At 45.5% G+C, this 14,880-nt stretch overlaps 1 protein-coding gene across 1 annotated transcript; it reads left to right on the plus strand.

Moving 5' to 3' along the window:
• Positions 1–2,223: 2,223 nt before the first annotated feature.
• lipca (lipase, hepatic a) lies at positions 2,224–14,349 on the plus strand. The gene is made up of 9 exons (XM_052063795.1): positions 2,224–2,536; positions 4,403–4,590; positions 5,613–5,792; positions 6,509–6,626; positions 6,704–6,937; positions 12,253–12,498; positions 12,579–12,693; positions 12,877–13,095; positions 13,930–14,349. Exons 1-9 carry the CDS (start codon positions 2,437–2,439, stop codon positions 14,045–14,047), a joined length of 1,518 nt encoding a protein of 505 aa, XP_051919755.1. The 5' UTR covers positions 2,224–2,436; the 3' UTR covers positions 14,048–14,349.
• The last annotated feature ends 531 nt before the right edge of the window (positions 14,350–14,880 follow it).

A 14,880-nucleotide genomic window follows, 5' to 3' on the forward strand; every position in this document is an offset into this window, starting at 1 on the left:
GTTCATATTTAATGAATATCATACGGTAATGGTGTTCTTCCAACGTGAGAGGTTAAAAGCTTGTCTGGAAAGCTTCTTATAATAGCTTTGAACCCTCCTCCCTTAGCCTTAGGCACACCAAAAACGTTCACGGCTCAGTGTGACTCACTCACAACCTTATTCTTATTTTGATTATGGATATAACATGCAGTGTGAAAATTTAATATGCGATAAAGATCTTTGTACCTTGTGAAAAAAAGGGTTTCCACACTTTAACACCGATATGTTGATGAGTGCATTAACAGCAATGGTCCTAAAACGTAACCTTGAGGAACTCCCTTAGGAAAAAAAACACAAAGTAAACCATTTCAGGACATTAACAGATGCTTTGAAATATGTCAAGCAAAAATACCTCGACAGCCTTTGGCGCCACAACACTAACAAGGGAGCTCAGAAGCATCCGGATGCACAGCTCATTTGTATATACTGCAATTATATCAAGCTTGAATAAGATCATAGGGAATGGATGTAGAGTACAGCCAAGTAGTCCCAAGAGTGCATCCAAAGCTCATCTAATAGTAACAACCTGACACTATAACACCTATTAGAGTATGCGTGAGCTGACCTTCACGATTCTTTCTTGATATTTGTTGTACTGATTTACTGAACATCATTTTAAGTAAGCCAATCAATAGTGGTACTCACAAATGTTTGTATTTGAACAATTATGTTAATATGACGTCACATGTTCAACTAAATGTAAATGTATGTCCAGACTGAAATGAGCGCATTGTTCTATACAATACAATACAATACAATACATGCTGATTTATATAGCGCTTTCACAACAGCGGCAGCTGTAACAAAGCGCTTTACAAAACAGTTAACATAAAGTAAAATAATAAACACAACACATAACATAAAACACGGACAGTCGTGCAGTCCTAACCACTTTTCCGTCACACGCTTTGTTGTTTGAAGCGGTTTGAGATGAAAGAGGAGAGAATCAAAGTGTCCTTTAACCAGTGGATCAGAGACGTCATGCTCAAAATATGCACACGTCGGCTACAAGCTAAGTTTCAAAGTCAACAAGAAGCTGTAGCATCCATTGACGAAAAGAGATTGGTTCACTTCTCCTGTCCCATGGAAATCCATTTCAATTCCAAGCGGCAACTCACGGTTCCAAATACGCATCGGCGCTCTTCGCCAACGCTCCTCTCTCCTCATCCTCAACTTCAGCGGCCATCCATCCAGCCGCACCAACACCAACTGTCCAACAGCGCTGACATAGCCACTGAACAAATCGGGGTTGTGAAAAATGCTGCCCATTACTGGCGCAAAAAACACAAGCGCCCCAGGTCTATCCAGCACCGACAGTCAATGGCGCCGACATTCCTCCCAATCAAAATCTGTGCTGGTACAGGCGTGCTGCCGAGAAGGCGCAACCACCAAGCACAGATACTGCTCCTTTGACGAATGTCGTGGCCAAAAAGCGCTGAAAACAGTCCATATCAGGTCCACACAATGAAACAACAAACAACATGTGACAAAACAAAAGACAAACAGCAAAAAAGAACAAAAAAGAACAAAAAAGCAAGGCTCTTGAAGAGCACTTGCCGAAGGCTGCCTACTCGGGCGCCATCTTGGGAAAAAAAAAATTCTAAGTATCAACATTCAGCTGACCTTTTTTTTTGTTTATATTTGGATCTATGCTTACTTGATTGAAGAGTTGCAAGACTTGGAAGAGTAAATAGCTGCAAAAAGGACAGCAAATAATGATAACGACTTGCTATGGTGACCTATATAAACAGGTGCATTTCAAAAATGGTGGAAAACATATACAACTTATATGCATGAAACAAAAAGCAAATTTGTGATTTTATTTGTAGTCTTAAGAAGTTGGAAAGTGGAAAATTGGTAGAAATGTGTCTTTCAAAAGTATTGTCCTGTTTTGAATAAATCTACACGACATTATATACTGTATGACTTTTCTTTTTTTGATTTTAACAGAAAGAACTAGTAAAGTCCTCCACATCGTGATACAATAGTCACACGAAATACAGAAAGACATTTTATAATTGAGGCCCATGCACAGCGCTAAACAATCTGAATAAAGGACTTTTTCACATTCATTGAAATCTTCATTCATTTCTTATTGGGCACTAAGTACTGCAGGCACAGTATTCTAGGTGGCTCATGGGTCAGGTTGCATTGCATCAGACGGCCTCCCCACCGTTCGTACCTCGGCTATTTCGCAACCTGTTCGATCCTCATGTCATGACCCGCCAGCCAATCAGCACAGGCCCAGTGCCTCTTATCCAGCCAGCTGCAGGTCTCGCTCTTCTCCACTCCACTGTACTTTACTTTAGTCCACAAGACCACGATTAGGCCCCTCTGACACAAACAACGAGAGAACGGATCTCATTCCCAGACTTGACTGTGACACCTGAAGGAGCGATGAGCGAGTGTGACGGCCTTTTTGTGCTGAAAGTCCTGTTCTGTTTGCTCCTAACGTGTCACGCCGTAGATGGAAGGAAGATGAGAGGACATCCAGCCGGTGAGTCACGGCTCCGAAAGCACACGAGTGAAACACTGACAAATTCAAGTCCAGAATTAATGTGTCTTATAGATACACACATCCATACAAATCCGTGTGTGTGTGTGTGTGTGTACGGTATAAACAGATAAAATGTATACACAGGTATATACACGTGTAAACACACATACATCTGTATCTGCTCTCTCTCTCTCTCTACCTGACAGAGCTACACTTAACGGAACTTGTTGGTGTAGGGTGCACTAGTAGAATGACTAGCATAATAATAGTTTTTTCCACTACTAGTGCCACTTTTGGAATATTAATATGCAATTAAGCCTTACTAATACCGAGCTGCATTTGGGCCAACTAGTAGGAGTGCATCACCCATAGGTACTCCATGCACCCTACAAGCACCAAAATCCAATCCACTTTCTCCTCACATGTAACGCTGTTGTCCTACTAGCAACGCCCTTTTTTATTTTTTATTTTGTTTAGTGTGCCTGAGTTATTCCACAAATGCACTGAATCGTCTTACTAGTGACGACAAAGAGTGTACTAGTAAATCGACCTTAAACTGGATATGGAATGCATGCTTTTTCCACTACAGACTTTCATCAGAATCAGAATCATCTTTGTTGGCCAAGTATGTAGAACACACAAGGAATTTGTCTCCGGTATAACACGCTACACTAGTATCATCGTAAACAACAAAATCATTGAACCATTTTAGAGTAACCAGTAGTTTTGTAGTACCATTTTGTAGTACAAGAAGAGTGACTGCGTCAGTGACTGTTTAAGGAGTTAATGGCTCGAGGGAAGAAGCTGTTTAAGTGTCTACTGGATTTGGTGCGCATTTCATTACTGTATGACACATTTCTGCACAGTAGTAGGATAACTTAAACATACAAGAAGGCTACTAGTGCAAGAAAATGCCTACTAGTTAGTCCTAGTAGTGTTCCTCGGGCAGCTCTTTGGGCGTGATTCCATATTGGTAGACCAAAAGTGGCACGAGGTGGAGATACATATTTCTAGTAAGGACGAGTGCACAGAATTGTCTTACTAGTGAGGACAAAGGCAGCTTTTTGGAAAGTCCATGTACTTGTGTATAATTGCACAAGCAGTTTTCCAAAAATTTGAGCATTTACTCGCGATCCATGACATCCAGTTTAAGTTCTATGCACTGGTACACTCATTGTCCTAACTAGTGGGACGACTTTTGCATACCAGTAGGACAACTACGTGTATTTGAAAACTGTGTGCTACTAGTGATATAAAATTGCACTAGTTAACATCTAGGTGTCAACTAGCGTAGTATGCCTCATTGGTGACATGCAGTTTTCCTACTCGTGTGCAGAACTGTCACAGAATGGTGGAAAAAAAACATTACAAGCGAAACACAATTGTTCTATACTAGTGCGCCAAATTGTCTAGTACAGTTATTTTCGAAGAGTGGTACATTGTCTCCCTCTAGTGGTACCTGAAAGCATCACTGAATTACATGTTCAAACTGCATGTTGCAATGGTGGCTTTATTATTATTTTTTTATCTATTATAGGACTTTTGTTACGTACAGTTCATCTGTGGATGACTTTCATGCCCAATATAGCGTTCGTGAGGACCTGAAGTGCACTAGTAGCTGGAAATTCAAGCTTGATATCAAGGCGATGGAATAAATGCTTAAAAAATGACCTCATACAATGGCTGCGCTACCACATAATTCCATCAATATGTACCCTTGCATGCTGTTTCGATATGACTTGTAACTATTCACCTGCGAGCAAACATGAGTGTGCGTCAGCCGTGTTGTGTTACTCACAGATAAGCGTGTGTGTGTGTGTGTGTGTGTGTGTGTGTGGGTACGTGTGTGTGTGTTTTCTCCCCGAGACGTGGCCGTCCTGGGAGACAAGAGGGTCTCTGTGAAGGCAAAAGAGCCCCACGTCAGCAGCTCGGTCTTCCAGCTATTGGTGGCGAGGGGGGACACCTGCACACTGGAGCCGCCGCAGCTGCACGGCCTCTCGTCCTGCGGCTTCAACGCCACTAATCCCCTCATCATCATCACTCACGGGTGGTCGGTAAGGTCACGCTGCCGGCTGGCTCGCTTGTGAAGCGTAACGGCGGACGACTCGCTGCGGCTACACCTGGGCACTTTAATGAGGGTCTATCAAAAAGATCACAATGCTCACTTTTGATTGGATTAGTCATTGAACAGCGTGTTTTATTATCCTGCTTGTAGTTCATACTGACTGTCTGTGTTAAATGTCCCTCTCATTTAATTATTAAAGTACGTAACCATAATTTTAGAAACAACAAGATGAAGTTCAGGTCTGCAATGCTGTAAACTGCAATCGCGGTTTCAACAGGCACGCAAACACATTTTTGGGGGCAGGTGCTAAAGCGCCATCAAAAAGGGCAACCATCAGCAAAAGCATTCATACGATGAAGCAAAATCTGTGAGATATATTCCATTATTATTATTATTAAACTTTTTACAACTTTATTTTATTGTAGTGGTTGTGTTTATTAATCGGGATTTCAATAGCAATCAAAAGTGGTTGGTTTTTTTGGGGTACAATTCTATACTATTTGTCAGTCCATGAGTGGTTGATTTTTACAATTTTTAACCTGTTTGAAGTGCTGAAAATAGCCTGCTTGCTTTGGCGATGCAATATGTTTATGGCTCAGCAACCACACACATTTATTTATTTATTCATTTATTTATCTTTGGCCTGAAATGTGATGATTTTGGAGGATTTTGCCCAAAGTCGTTTTTTTGTTGTTGTTTTTTTTTGGTGTGGCCATCCTTTGTAGAAAAGCATGGTTCTCCTAATGTTCTTTTACTTTTTATCCAAATGACAGACAACATTTGGTTTTCTTGTCCTGTGGGTAAAAAAAATCTCAGCAAAATGCGGAGATATGGATGATACCAAGAGTAATTTCCAATATTTTGCAGCATGACTGACACAAATTATTAGAAACGGCGCCCAGCAGTACATTTACAGTACTATAAACATAATGTATTTAAAAAAACGTTGAAATCAACTGACTTTAGCAACAACATGAAGAACAAAAAGTTTGTGTTGCGATCTTTGGACAGGTGGACGGCATGATGGAAAACTGGGTGATCAGGTTGGCCTCCGTCCTCAAGACTCATCTGCGAGACGTCAACGTCGTGATAACCGACTGGCTGTCCCTGGCTCACCAGCACTACCCCAAAGCGGCTCACAGCACGCGTGCGGTTGGAAAAGACATTGCGCATCTGTTGTCCTCACTCAAGGTACCAGAAGGGTTTTCCACAGCTGTAGGACAGCTGCACAGTAGTTTGACCGTTTGAACAACGTGGCGCTGTAAAATAGGAAAAGAGAACAACCTAAATGGAATAACCGTTCAATGAAAATGCATTTCATAAATGTTATATAAAAGAGTATACCTAAACTAATAGTAGGAGAAAAAACTAGAAGGTCAGATGCACAGTACTGCTACTATTGGATCTGTTGGACTTAATGGATCTTAAAGGGGAAGTCAAGCCAAAAACTTTCTTAACAATAATATGTTGAATGCGGCTCCACTTGTCTAAACACGTTATCCTGATTAATATTGCATTTGTGATTGTGACTTAAGCAGCAAAATCCAACCGTTTTATTTCCTCTACCTCAAAGTCCAGCGATTTTGTTGTCGATTAAAAATGATATTACAGCTGCTCAGGGCTCAGATTCCGACCAATCACAGTTCAGCTTGCGATCAAAAGATAACCAAACTCAGAAAACAGGTGAGTCGTGATTGGTTGACACCTGAAAAGCTGTGATGTCCTTTGCATGAATAGTAGTCGTATCTGGAAAATTAGTCAGAATGCCGCAATTAGACTATTGGGGCCGCATGGAAGCAAGGTTGCAAAAGAAATTTTTGACTTGATTTCCTCCTATGAAATAAATGCTGAATTGGCTTCCTATAATATGAAGTAGTTATAGATTACTATTACTCTCACTCCCACAGGAGAACTATGACTATTCATTCCAGAAGGTTCATTTGATTGGTTATAGCCTCGGCGCTCACATCTCTGGATTTGCTGGAAGCCACTTTAAAGGACGAGACCAAATCGGAAGAATTACTGGTGAGTTTGATGTGGACAAATATGAAGATGTGTTCACGCGGCACAGCCATTCTTGGTGACCTTTGACATTTGCGCAGGTCTGGATCCGGCCGGGCCATTGTTTGAAGGCATGTCGCCAACGGACAGGCTGTCGCCCGACGATGCCGAGTTCGTGGACGCCATTCACACGTTCACCCACGAGCGTCTGGGCCTCAGTGTGGGCATCAAGCAAGCTGTGGCTCATTATGACTTTTACCCCAATGGGGGTGACTTCCAACCTGGATGCCACCTGCACAACATCTACGAACACGTCTCCCAGTACGGCCTTCTTGGTATGTTGCGCTACAAGCGGTCAAAACATTAGGTACACCTCCACGATGAAAGCTTTCATAACTTCCATTCTTCCATTTTCAAACATCGCAATCACATTCTCACACGTCTACACGCAGGGGCAGTATTTCCAGTTCATTTTTATTCCCCTCTCGAAAAGATAAAAACTATTAAGAACAAATATTAGTTGAGTTAAAAGGTTATCGGTCACGACTGCTGAAAAGGGGCTTTGATGCAACTATTTTTTGTAGCGGTATGAAGTGGCACGTGAACAGGGGTGTGTAGGCTATTCGTAGCTACTGTACAGTATATCATAAAGACATTAGTTTTGTAGTGGTTGTTCAAAGCTCCTCACAAGATCAGATTTGTTTTTCCGGATGGAATATCGTCACATGCTGGCGCATATGTGCAAAGGCAAAACATGTCAGTCAAACAGGAAGAGCTGCGGCGCATCCTCCTCCGCTGCTCTGTCATAACATTGTTTTTTCTTAATTGGTGCCGCCACCTCAAAACAGAGATTTGAGGAGCCTGGATGCACTGAGCCCGTTCATCTTTGCTGGTGTTGACAGTTTCTCCTTGTGTGCATTGGAGCAGACGAATTTAATTTCCTCCAGCTGAGCGGGAGGGGCTCGACGATTCGCGGTGTTTTGGTGCCTCTCAATGGAAAAAAAAAAAAAAGACGGTGAATGCCACATTAAAGCAACTGTCACGCTCGAGAGTTAATTAGCAACATGTGCCTTTCCTTCCTGTGCTCGGTCCAAGCATCTGAGGCAAGCTGCCTCCAGGCTACGCAGTCACATGATGACTTGAAAGGGGACGTGACAACGTCAACGTGTGACAGGTGTCAGCCTTAGACAGGTATTAGGTCCATGTACTGTATGTATATTTTCATGTTGTTATGAAAACCATTCACAGCCAATCAGTGCCTAAGCCAGCTGTGATCTGGACTTTCCAAAATAGTTCTGGGATTTTTTTCCCCTGATATAAGATGTATAATTTTACTATGATACGTTTCCCCCACTTATCCACAGGACACAAGTTAGCTAGTCTTTAACAAACTATCCATCCATCCATCCATCCATCCATCCATCCATCTTCTACCGCTTATCCGGGGCCGGGTCGCGGGGGCAACAGCTTTAGCAGGGAAGCCCAGACTTCCCTCTCCCTAGCTACTTCTTCCAGCTCTCCCCGGGGGATCCCGAGGCGTTCCCAGGCCAGCTGGGTGACATAGTCTCTCCAGCGTGTCCTGGGTCTTCCTCGGGGTCTCCTCCCGGTGGGACATGCCCGGAACACCTCACCAGGGAGGCGTTCAGGAGGCATCCGAATCAGATGCCCAAGCCACCTCATCTGGCTCCTCTCGATGTGGAGGAGAAGCGGCTCGACTCGGAGCCCCTCCCGGATGACCGAGCTTCTCACCTTATCTCTAAGGGAGAGCCCGGACACCCTGCGGAGAAAACTCATTTCGGCCGCTTGTATCCGGGATCTCGTTCTTTCGGTCACGACCCATAGCTCGTGACCATAGATGAGGGTTGGAACGTAGATCGACCGGTAAATTGAGAGCTTCGCCCTTTGGCTCAGCTCCTTCTTCACCACGACAGACCGATACAACGTCCGCATCACAGTAGACGCTGCACCGATCCGCCTGTCGATCTCTCGCTCCCTCCTGCCCTCACTCGTGAACAAGACCCCAAGATACTTAAACTCCTCCACTTGGGGCAAGATCTCCCCCCCGACCTGGAGGGGGCACTCCACCCTTTTCCGACTGAGGACCATGGTTTCAGATTTGGAGGTGCTGATTTTCATCCCAACCGCTTCACACTCGGCTGCGAAACGCTCCAGTGAGAGTTGGAGAGCCCCGTTTGAAGGAGCCAACAGCACCACATCATCTGCAAAAAGCAGGGATGCAATACTGAGGCCACCAAAACGGACCCCCTCAACGCTTCGGCTGCGCCTAGAGATTCTGTCCATGAAGGTTATGAACAGAATCTGTGACAAAGGGCAGCCTTGGCGGAGTCCTACCCTCACTGGAAACGATTCCGACTTACTGCCGGCAATGCGGACCAAACTCTGACATCGGTGGTATAGTGACCGAACAGCCCGTATCAGGGGGTTCGGTACTCCATACCCACGAAGCACCCCCCACAGAACTCCCCGAGGGACACGGTCAAACGCCTTCTCCAAGTCCACAAAACACATGTAGACTGGTTGGGCGAATTCCCACATACCCTCGAGAACCCTGCTAAGGGTGTAGAGCTGGTCCACTGTTCCACGGCCGGGACGAAAACCACACTGCTCCTCCTCAATCTGAGGCTCGACTTCCTGACGGACCCTCTTCTCCAGCACCCCTGAATAGACCTTACCAGGGAGGCTGAGGAGTGTGATCCCTCTGTAGTTGGAACACACCCTCCGGTCCCCCTTTTTAAAAAGAGGGACTACCACCCCGGTCTGCCAATCCAGAGGCACTCTCCCCGTTGACCACGCGATGTTGCAGAGGCGTGTCAACCAGGACAGCCCCACAACATCCAGAACCTTGAGGAACTCCGGGCGGATCTCATCCACCCCTGGGGCCTTGCCACCGAGGAGCTTTTTAACCACATCGGTGACTTCAACCACAGAGATAGGAGAGCCCACCTCAGAGTCCCCAGGCTCTGCTTCCTCCAAGGAAGGCATGTTGGTGGAGTTGAGGAGGTCTTCGAAGTACTCTGCCCACCGGTTCACAACGTCCCGAGTCGAAGTCAGCAGCGCCCCATCCCCACTGTACACAGTGTTCGTGGTGTACTGCTTCCCCCTCCTGAGACGTCGGATGGTGGACCAGAATTTCCTCGAAGCCGTCCGGAAGTCGGCTTCCATGGCCTCACCGAACTCTTCCCATGCTCGGGTTTTTGCCTCGGCGACCACCGAAGCTGCGTTCCGCTTGGCCAGTCGGTACCCGTCAGCTGCCTCTGGGGTCCCACAGGCCATAAAGGCTCGATATGACTCCTTCTTCAGCTTGACGGCATCCCTTACTGCTGGTGTCCACCAGCGAGTACGAGGGTTGCCGCCACGACAGGCACCAACCACCTTACGGCCACAACTCAGATTGGCCGCCTCAACAATAGAATCACGGAACATGGTCCACTCGGACTCAATGTCCCCCGTCTCCCCCGGAACATGGGAAAAGCTCTGTCGGAGGTGGGAGTTGAAACTCCTTCTGACAGGGGATTCCGCCAGACGCTCCCAACAAACCCTCACAATACGTTTGGGTCTGCCAGGACGGACCGGCATCTTCCCCCACCATCGGAGCCTACTCACCACCAGGTGGTGATCAGTTGACAGCTCCGCCCCTCTCTTCACCCGAGTGTCCAGAACATGCGGCCGCAAATCCGATGATACAACTACAAAGTCGATCATCGAACTACGGCCTAGGGTGTCCTGGTGCCAAGTGCACATGTGGACACCCTTATGCTTGAACAAAGTGTTCGTTATGGACAGTCCGTGACGAGCACAGAAGTCCAATAACAAAACACCACTCGAGTTCTGATCGGGGGGGCCGTTCCTCCCAATCACGCCCCTCCAGGTCTCACTGTCATTGCCCACGTGAGCATTGAAGTCCCCCAGTAGAACAAGGGAGTCCCCAGCAGGAGTACTCTCCAGCACACCCTCCAAGGACTCCAAAAAGGGTGGGTATGCTGAGCTGCTGTTTGGTGCATATGCACAAACAACAGTCAGGACCCGTCCCCCCACCCGCAGGCGGAGGGATGCAACCCTCTCGTCCACCGGTGTGAACCCCAATGTACAGGCACTGAGCCGGGGGGCAATAAGTATGCCCACACCTGCTCTGCGCCTCTCACCGTGAGCAACTCCAGAGTGAAAGAGAGTCCAACCCCTCTCGAGAGGACTGGTACCAGAACCTAGGCTGTGTGTGGAGGCAAGTCCGACTATATCCAGTCGGAACTTCTCTGCCTCACACACCAGTTCGGGCTCCTTCCCTGCCAGAGAGGTGACATTCCATGTCCCAAGAGCTAGCCGAGGATCGGACCGCCAGGGTCCCCGCCTTTGGCTGCCGCCCAGCTCGCATTGCACCCGACCCCTTTGACCCCTCCCACGGGTGGTGAGACCATGAGAAGGGGGACCCACGTTGCCTCTTCGGGCTGAGCCCGGCCGGGCCCCATGGGTGTAGGCCCGGCCACCAGGCGCTCGCCAACGAGCCCCACCTCCAGGCCTGGCTCCAGAGGGGGGCCCCGGTGACCCGCGTCCGGGCAAGGGAAACTGGGTACCATCGATTTTATTTGTCATAAGGGGTTTGTGAGCCGTGCTTTGTCTGGTCCCTCACCTAGGACCTGTTTGCCATGGGTGACCCTGCCAGGGGCATAAAGCCCCAGACAACTTAGCTCCTAGGATCATTGGGACACACAAACCCCTCCACCACCGTAAGGTGACGGCTCACGGAGGAGCTTTAACAAACTAAATAATTAAAAATAAATTTGGCCACTCACTGTTTTTGAATACTTTTACTTCCAATGGTAAACTAAATTCAATACTGTATTAGAAAATCAGTATTGATAACTTAAGTGCAGAAAATTTTAAGATACTTCAACTGTTTTACTCGAGTAATATTCTCCAAGGTGACTTTCTGTCGAAACTGGTCGACAGACAAAATAACAATATTCACAGGCATGTATTCTTTATCCTTAGCGAAGAAAAACAAGAGGTAACTATTGTATATCCATACTTGATACCTGATACTTGATAGCTGTATTATACTGCCCCCAGTTGGCCAAACTGCAAACAACAGAAGCAAATTATGCTTTTTTAAAATTCTTTACATTCTATTCAATTATGCCATGACTTCAGAACAGTACTATATATTTTTTTTAATATTTTAAAAAGTACATATTTTCCACCATCTTATGGCATCAATAATCTACAGAAACAACTTTTGCACAGTGCTGCAAGTGACATGAATAAACACAGCAATATCAGCGCTACAGGGTGGCCAGGGGAGGCCAGGGGAGGCCAAGTAAATGGACGATCAGTTTTTTAGTGCTTTTCCACCGCTGGTACTCAAAGCACTTTCCACTGTTACCACATTCACCTACAAATGACACAGCATCGGGAGCAACTGGGGGTTCAGTGTCTTGCTCAAGGATACTTCAACGTGGTCGCGATGGCCGGGGAGCGTGAAACGACCACTCTAGCACTGAGCCATGCCGCCCCTAAGACAGACAGACGCATGCGGGGCCAACCCTCACTGAGCTGTTGTATCGACTTGGCCACCCCACTGAAGCATTTCTAGCTACGCCCCTGAGCAATGCCCCATTCTCATTCTATGCTGCAGGCTTTGGGCAAACGGTCAAATGCGCGCACGAGCGCTCTGTGCATCTGTTCATTGACTCAGTGCTGAACGAGGACCGTCCGATCAGAGCGTACAGGTGCAGCGACAACCGGGCCTTTAACAAAGGCGTCTGTCTGGACTGCCGAAGAAACCGCTGCAACACGCTGGGCTACAACATCCAAAAAGTCCGAACGGGAAAAAGCAGCAAGAGGCTCTACCTGCAAACACGCTCCAGGATGCCCTATAAGCGTACGTCCATCTGCATGTATCTCCTTTGCCTTTTACGGGCAGAAAATTAAATTTAGTTTGTTCTATGACCTCCTGTGCAGTTTATCACTACCAGCTGAGGATTCAGTTTGAGCAGCCCATGCAGAGCACCATGCCTTCTCTCAGCATCTCCCTCACTGGTACCAAAGAGGAAAGCGGAGCACTCCCTCTCGCCTTGTGAGCAAGACCCTCCATTCATAAACGTGTGCCATGTGCTGTCACGCATTATTGCAAGCCAGACATCATTTACAATTTAATTTCATTTTTCCATTTTAATTGACGCCGGTGTAAAAATCTGCGTGATGCCCCATAATCATGAGATGTCGTATGTAACATTGTTTCATTTCTCAACTCGGCAAGCACGGAGCAGGTTCTGGGGAATAAGACGTACACCTTCCTGATCACCATGGACAAACATTTGGGGGATTTGATGTTGCTCAAGTTCCACTGGGAAGGTTCGGCTCTGTGGAAAGACGTGTGGAACAGAGTGCAGACCATCATGACGTGGGGTGGACGGGACACCAAACCACTGCTGACTGTGAGCAAAATCAGCGTCAAAGATGGCGACGCACAAGAACGGTATGAAACACCCCCCATTTTTTTTCAAGGGATGTCCGTTTTATTTTATTTTTTTTGTATCCGTGTCAGCTGATTTTGAGGACATGTAGATTCAACAGTCTGAAGAAATATTGATGGAATTATTTGGTCAACAAAAATGTGTTCATCAAAACAGAATGCCATCCATCCAGCCATTTTTTGCCGCTTATCTGGGGTTGTGTCGCAAATCCTCAAAACAGAATGTTTTCTAATTTACATTCTTCCAAGTAGGCACCTTTTGCCCAGATGACAGCTCTGCACATCTTGGTATTTTCCCATTTAGCTTTATGATGCGGATGATGCTTTGTGATCTGGAATGACTTTCAGTTCACAACTGTGCGTTGTCAAGATTTAATAACTTAACTTTACAAAGCCTATCTTGAAAAAAAATCAGGATGCCTCGAAAATGCACCTCTACAGAGGATTTTTTTTTTAAATCTCAGCCTTCTGAAGTAAGTCACGTCATTCAAGGCTCAGAGCCAATTAATATGAAACAATAACCCTGGGAACCAGCAAATTTTTCCATGTGTTGTAATTTATCGATATGACGTTTCAGAAAAAAATAATCCACCTTTATTTTGCTGGACCTAATCTTTTATTCATAAATATTACTAAATATATAACAATAGTACATATTCTATTTATGTTCATATATGATAAGCCAGTGGGGTAGATTTTAAAAAAAAGGAAGACAAATTCGTGATCAAGAACGATTAACAATGTGACGTCAACACATCCTCTTGGATGTCTTTTCTATCAATTTGTATTTGAACATTTACAGTCTCTCATGCCCGTGTGCTCTTTTTCTTCTGCCAGGACATCTTTTTGTGCCATGACAAATGACGAACGGGATGTAGAAATGTCCGAAGTTAAAGTGTTTGTGCGTTGTCAACAAGAGCCAGGAATGAAGCACAAGAAGAGGACGCACACGTAACTACCCAGTCAGCAAAATTGGTCCGGCCCAGCTCTGGGGCAGACAGGGCACGTACACTCGGCCCACATAACTCAATGAATGACGGTCCTGCAGTGGCCCACGTCAGGCATTCATGATGTGGGCCGCATTCGGCCCAGATCTGAGCCGCATTGTAAAACCAGATCTGGCCCTACCCGACCCGACGCTGGGCCAGAACAGATTCCTGATATCAGCCTGAATTCAACCTCAACTAAGCCACATCTTTCATGAGCCATATTTGACCCACATTAAAAAAAAAATCTCTAAAACAACTGTTATAAAAATGTTTATTGTCATAATTTGTGAAGCTCACATATAACTCCACATTCACTGGAAAAATGCACTTTTCTTTATTTAACAGTGAGCAAAAAGTCCAAATTGGGATGTAGCTTACTCTTGAATGGTATTTTTCTGTCCATCAAATTGTTACACTCTCCATGTCCTCTTTTCTTCTCATGCTCTCCTTCCTGTCACCATCCCGATCAGGAGCGAGATGTAGCTAGGTGTGACGCTGTGGGGCATATTATTTGCCACCAAAAACGTGAATAACTTTTAAATAGTTTATAATGAATTTGAATTACATGAATTGAAGGTCAGTGGCTCGGATAATGGATGGATTTGTATATTTTACTCTGAATCAGATTGAATACCTGAATCTGAATTGTAAAATCTGAATTTAAAATGAATACAAAATGACTTTTTTTCAACATCAGATTTTGTTTTTGAATTGAGGTATTAAGTTTTAAATTAACTTTATGGTCAAGTATGACGCATCAGGTTTGTATTGTATTTTAGCTGAAAAAAAACCCAGACCA

This window comes from Hippocampus zosterae, chromosome 4 (genome assembly GCF_025434085.1).
Source record: "Hippocampus zosterae strain Florida chromosome 4, ASM2543408v3, whole genome shotgun sequence".
Lineage (NCBI taxonomy): Eukaryota > Metazoa > Chordata > Actinopteri > Syngnathiformes > Syngnathidae > Hippocampus > Hippocampus zosterae.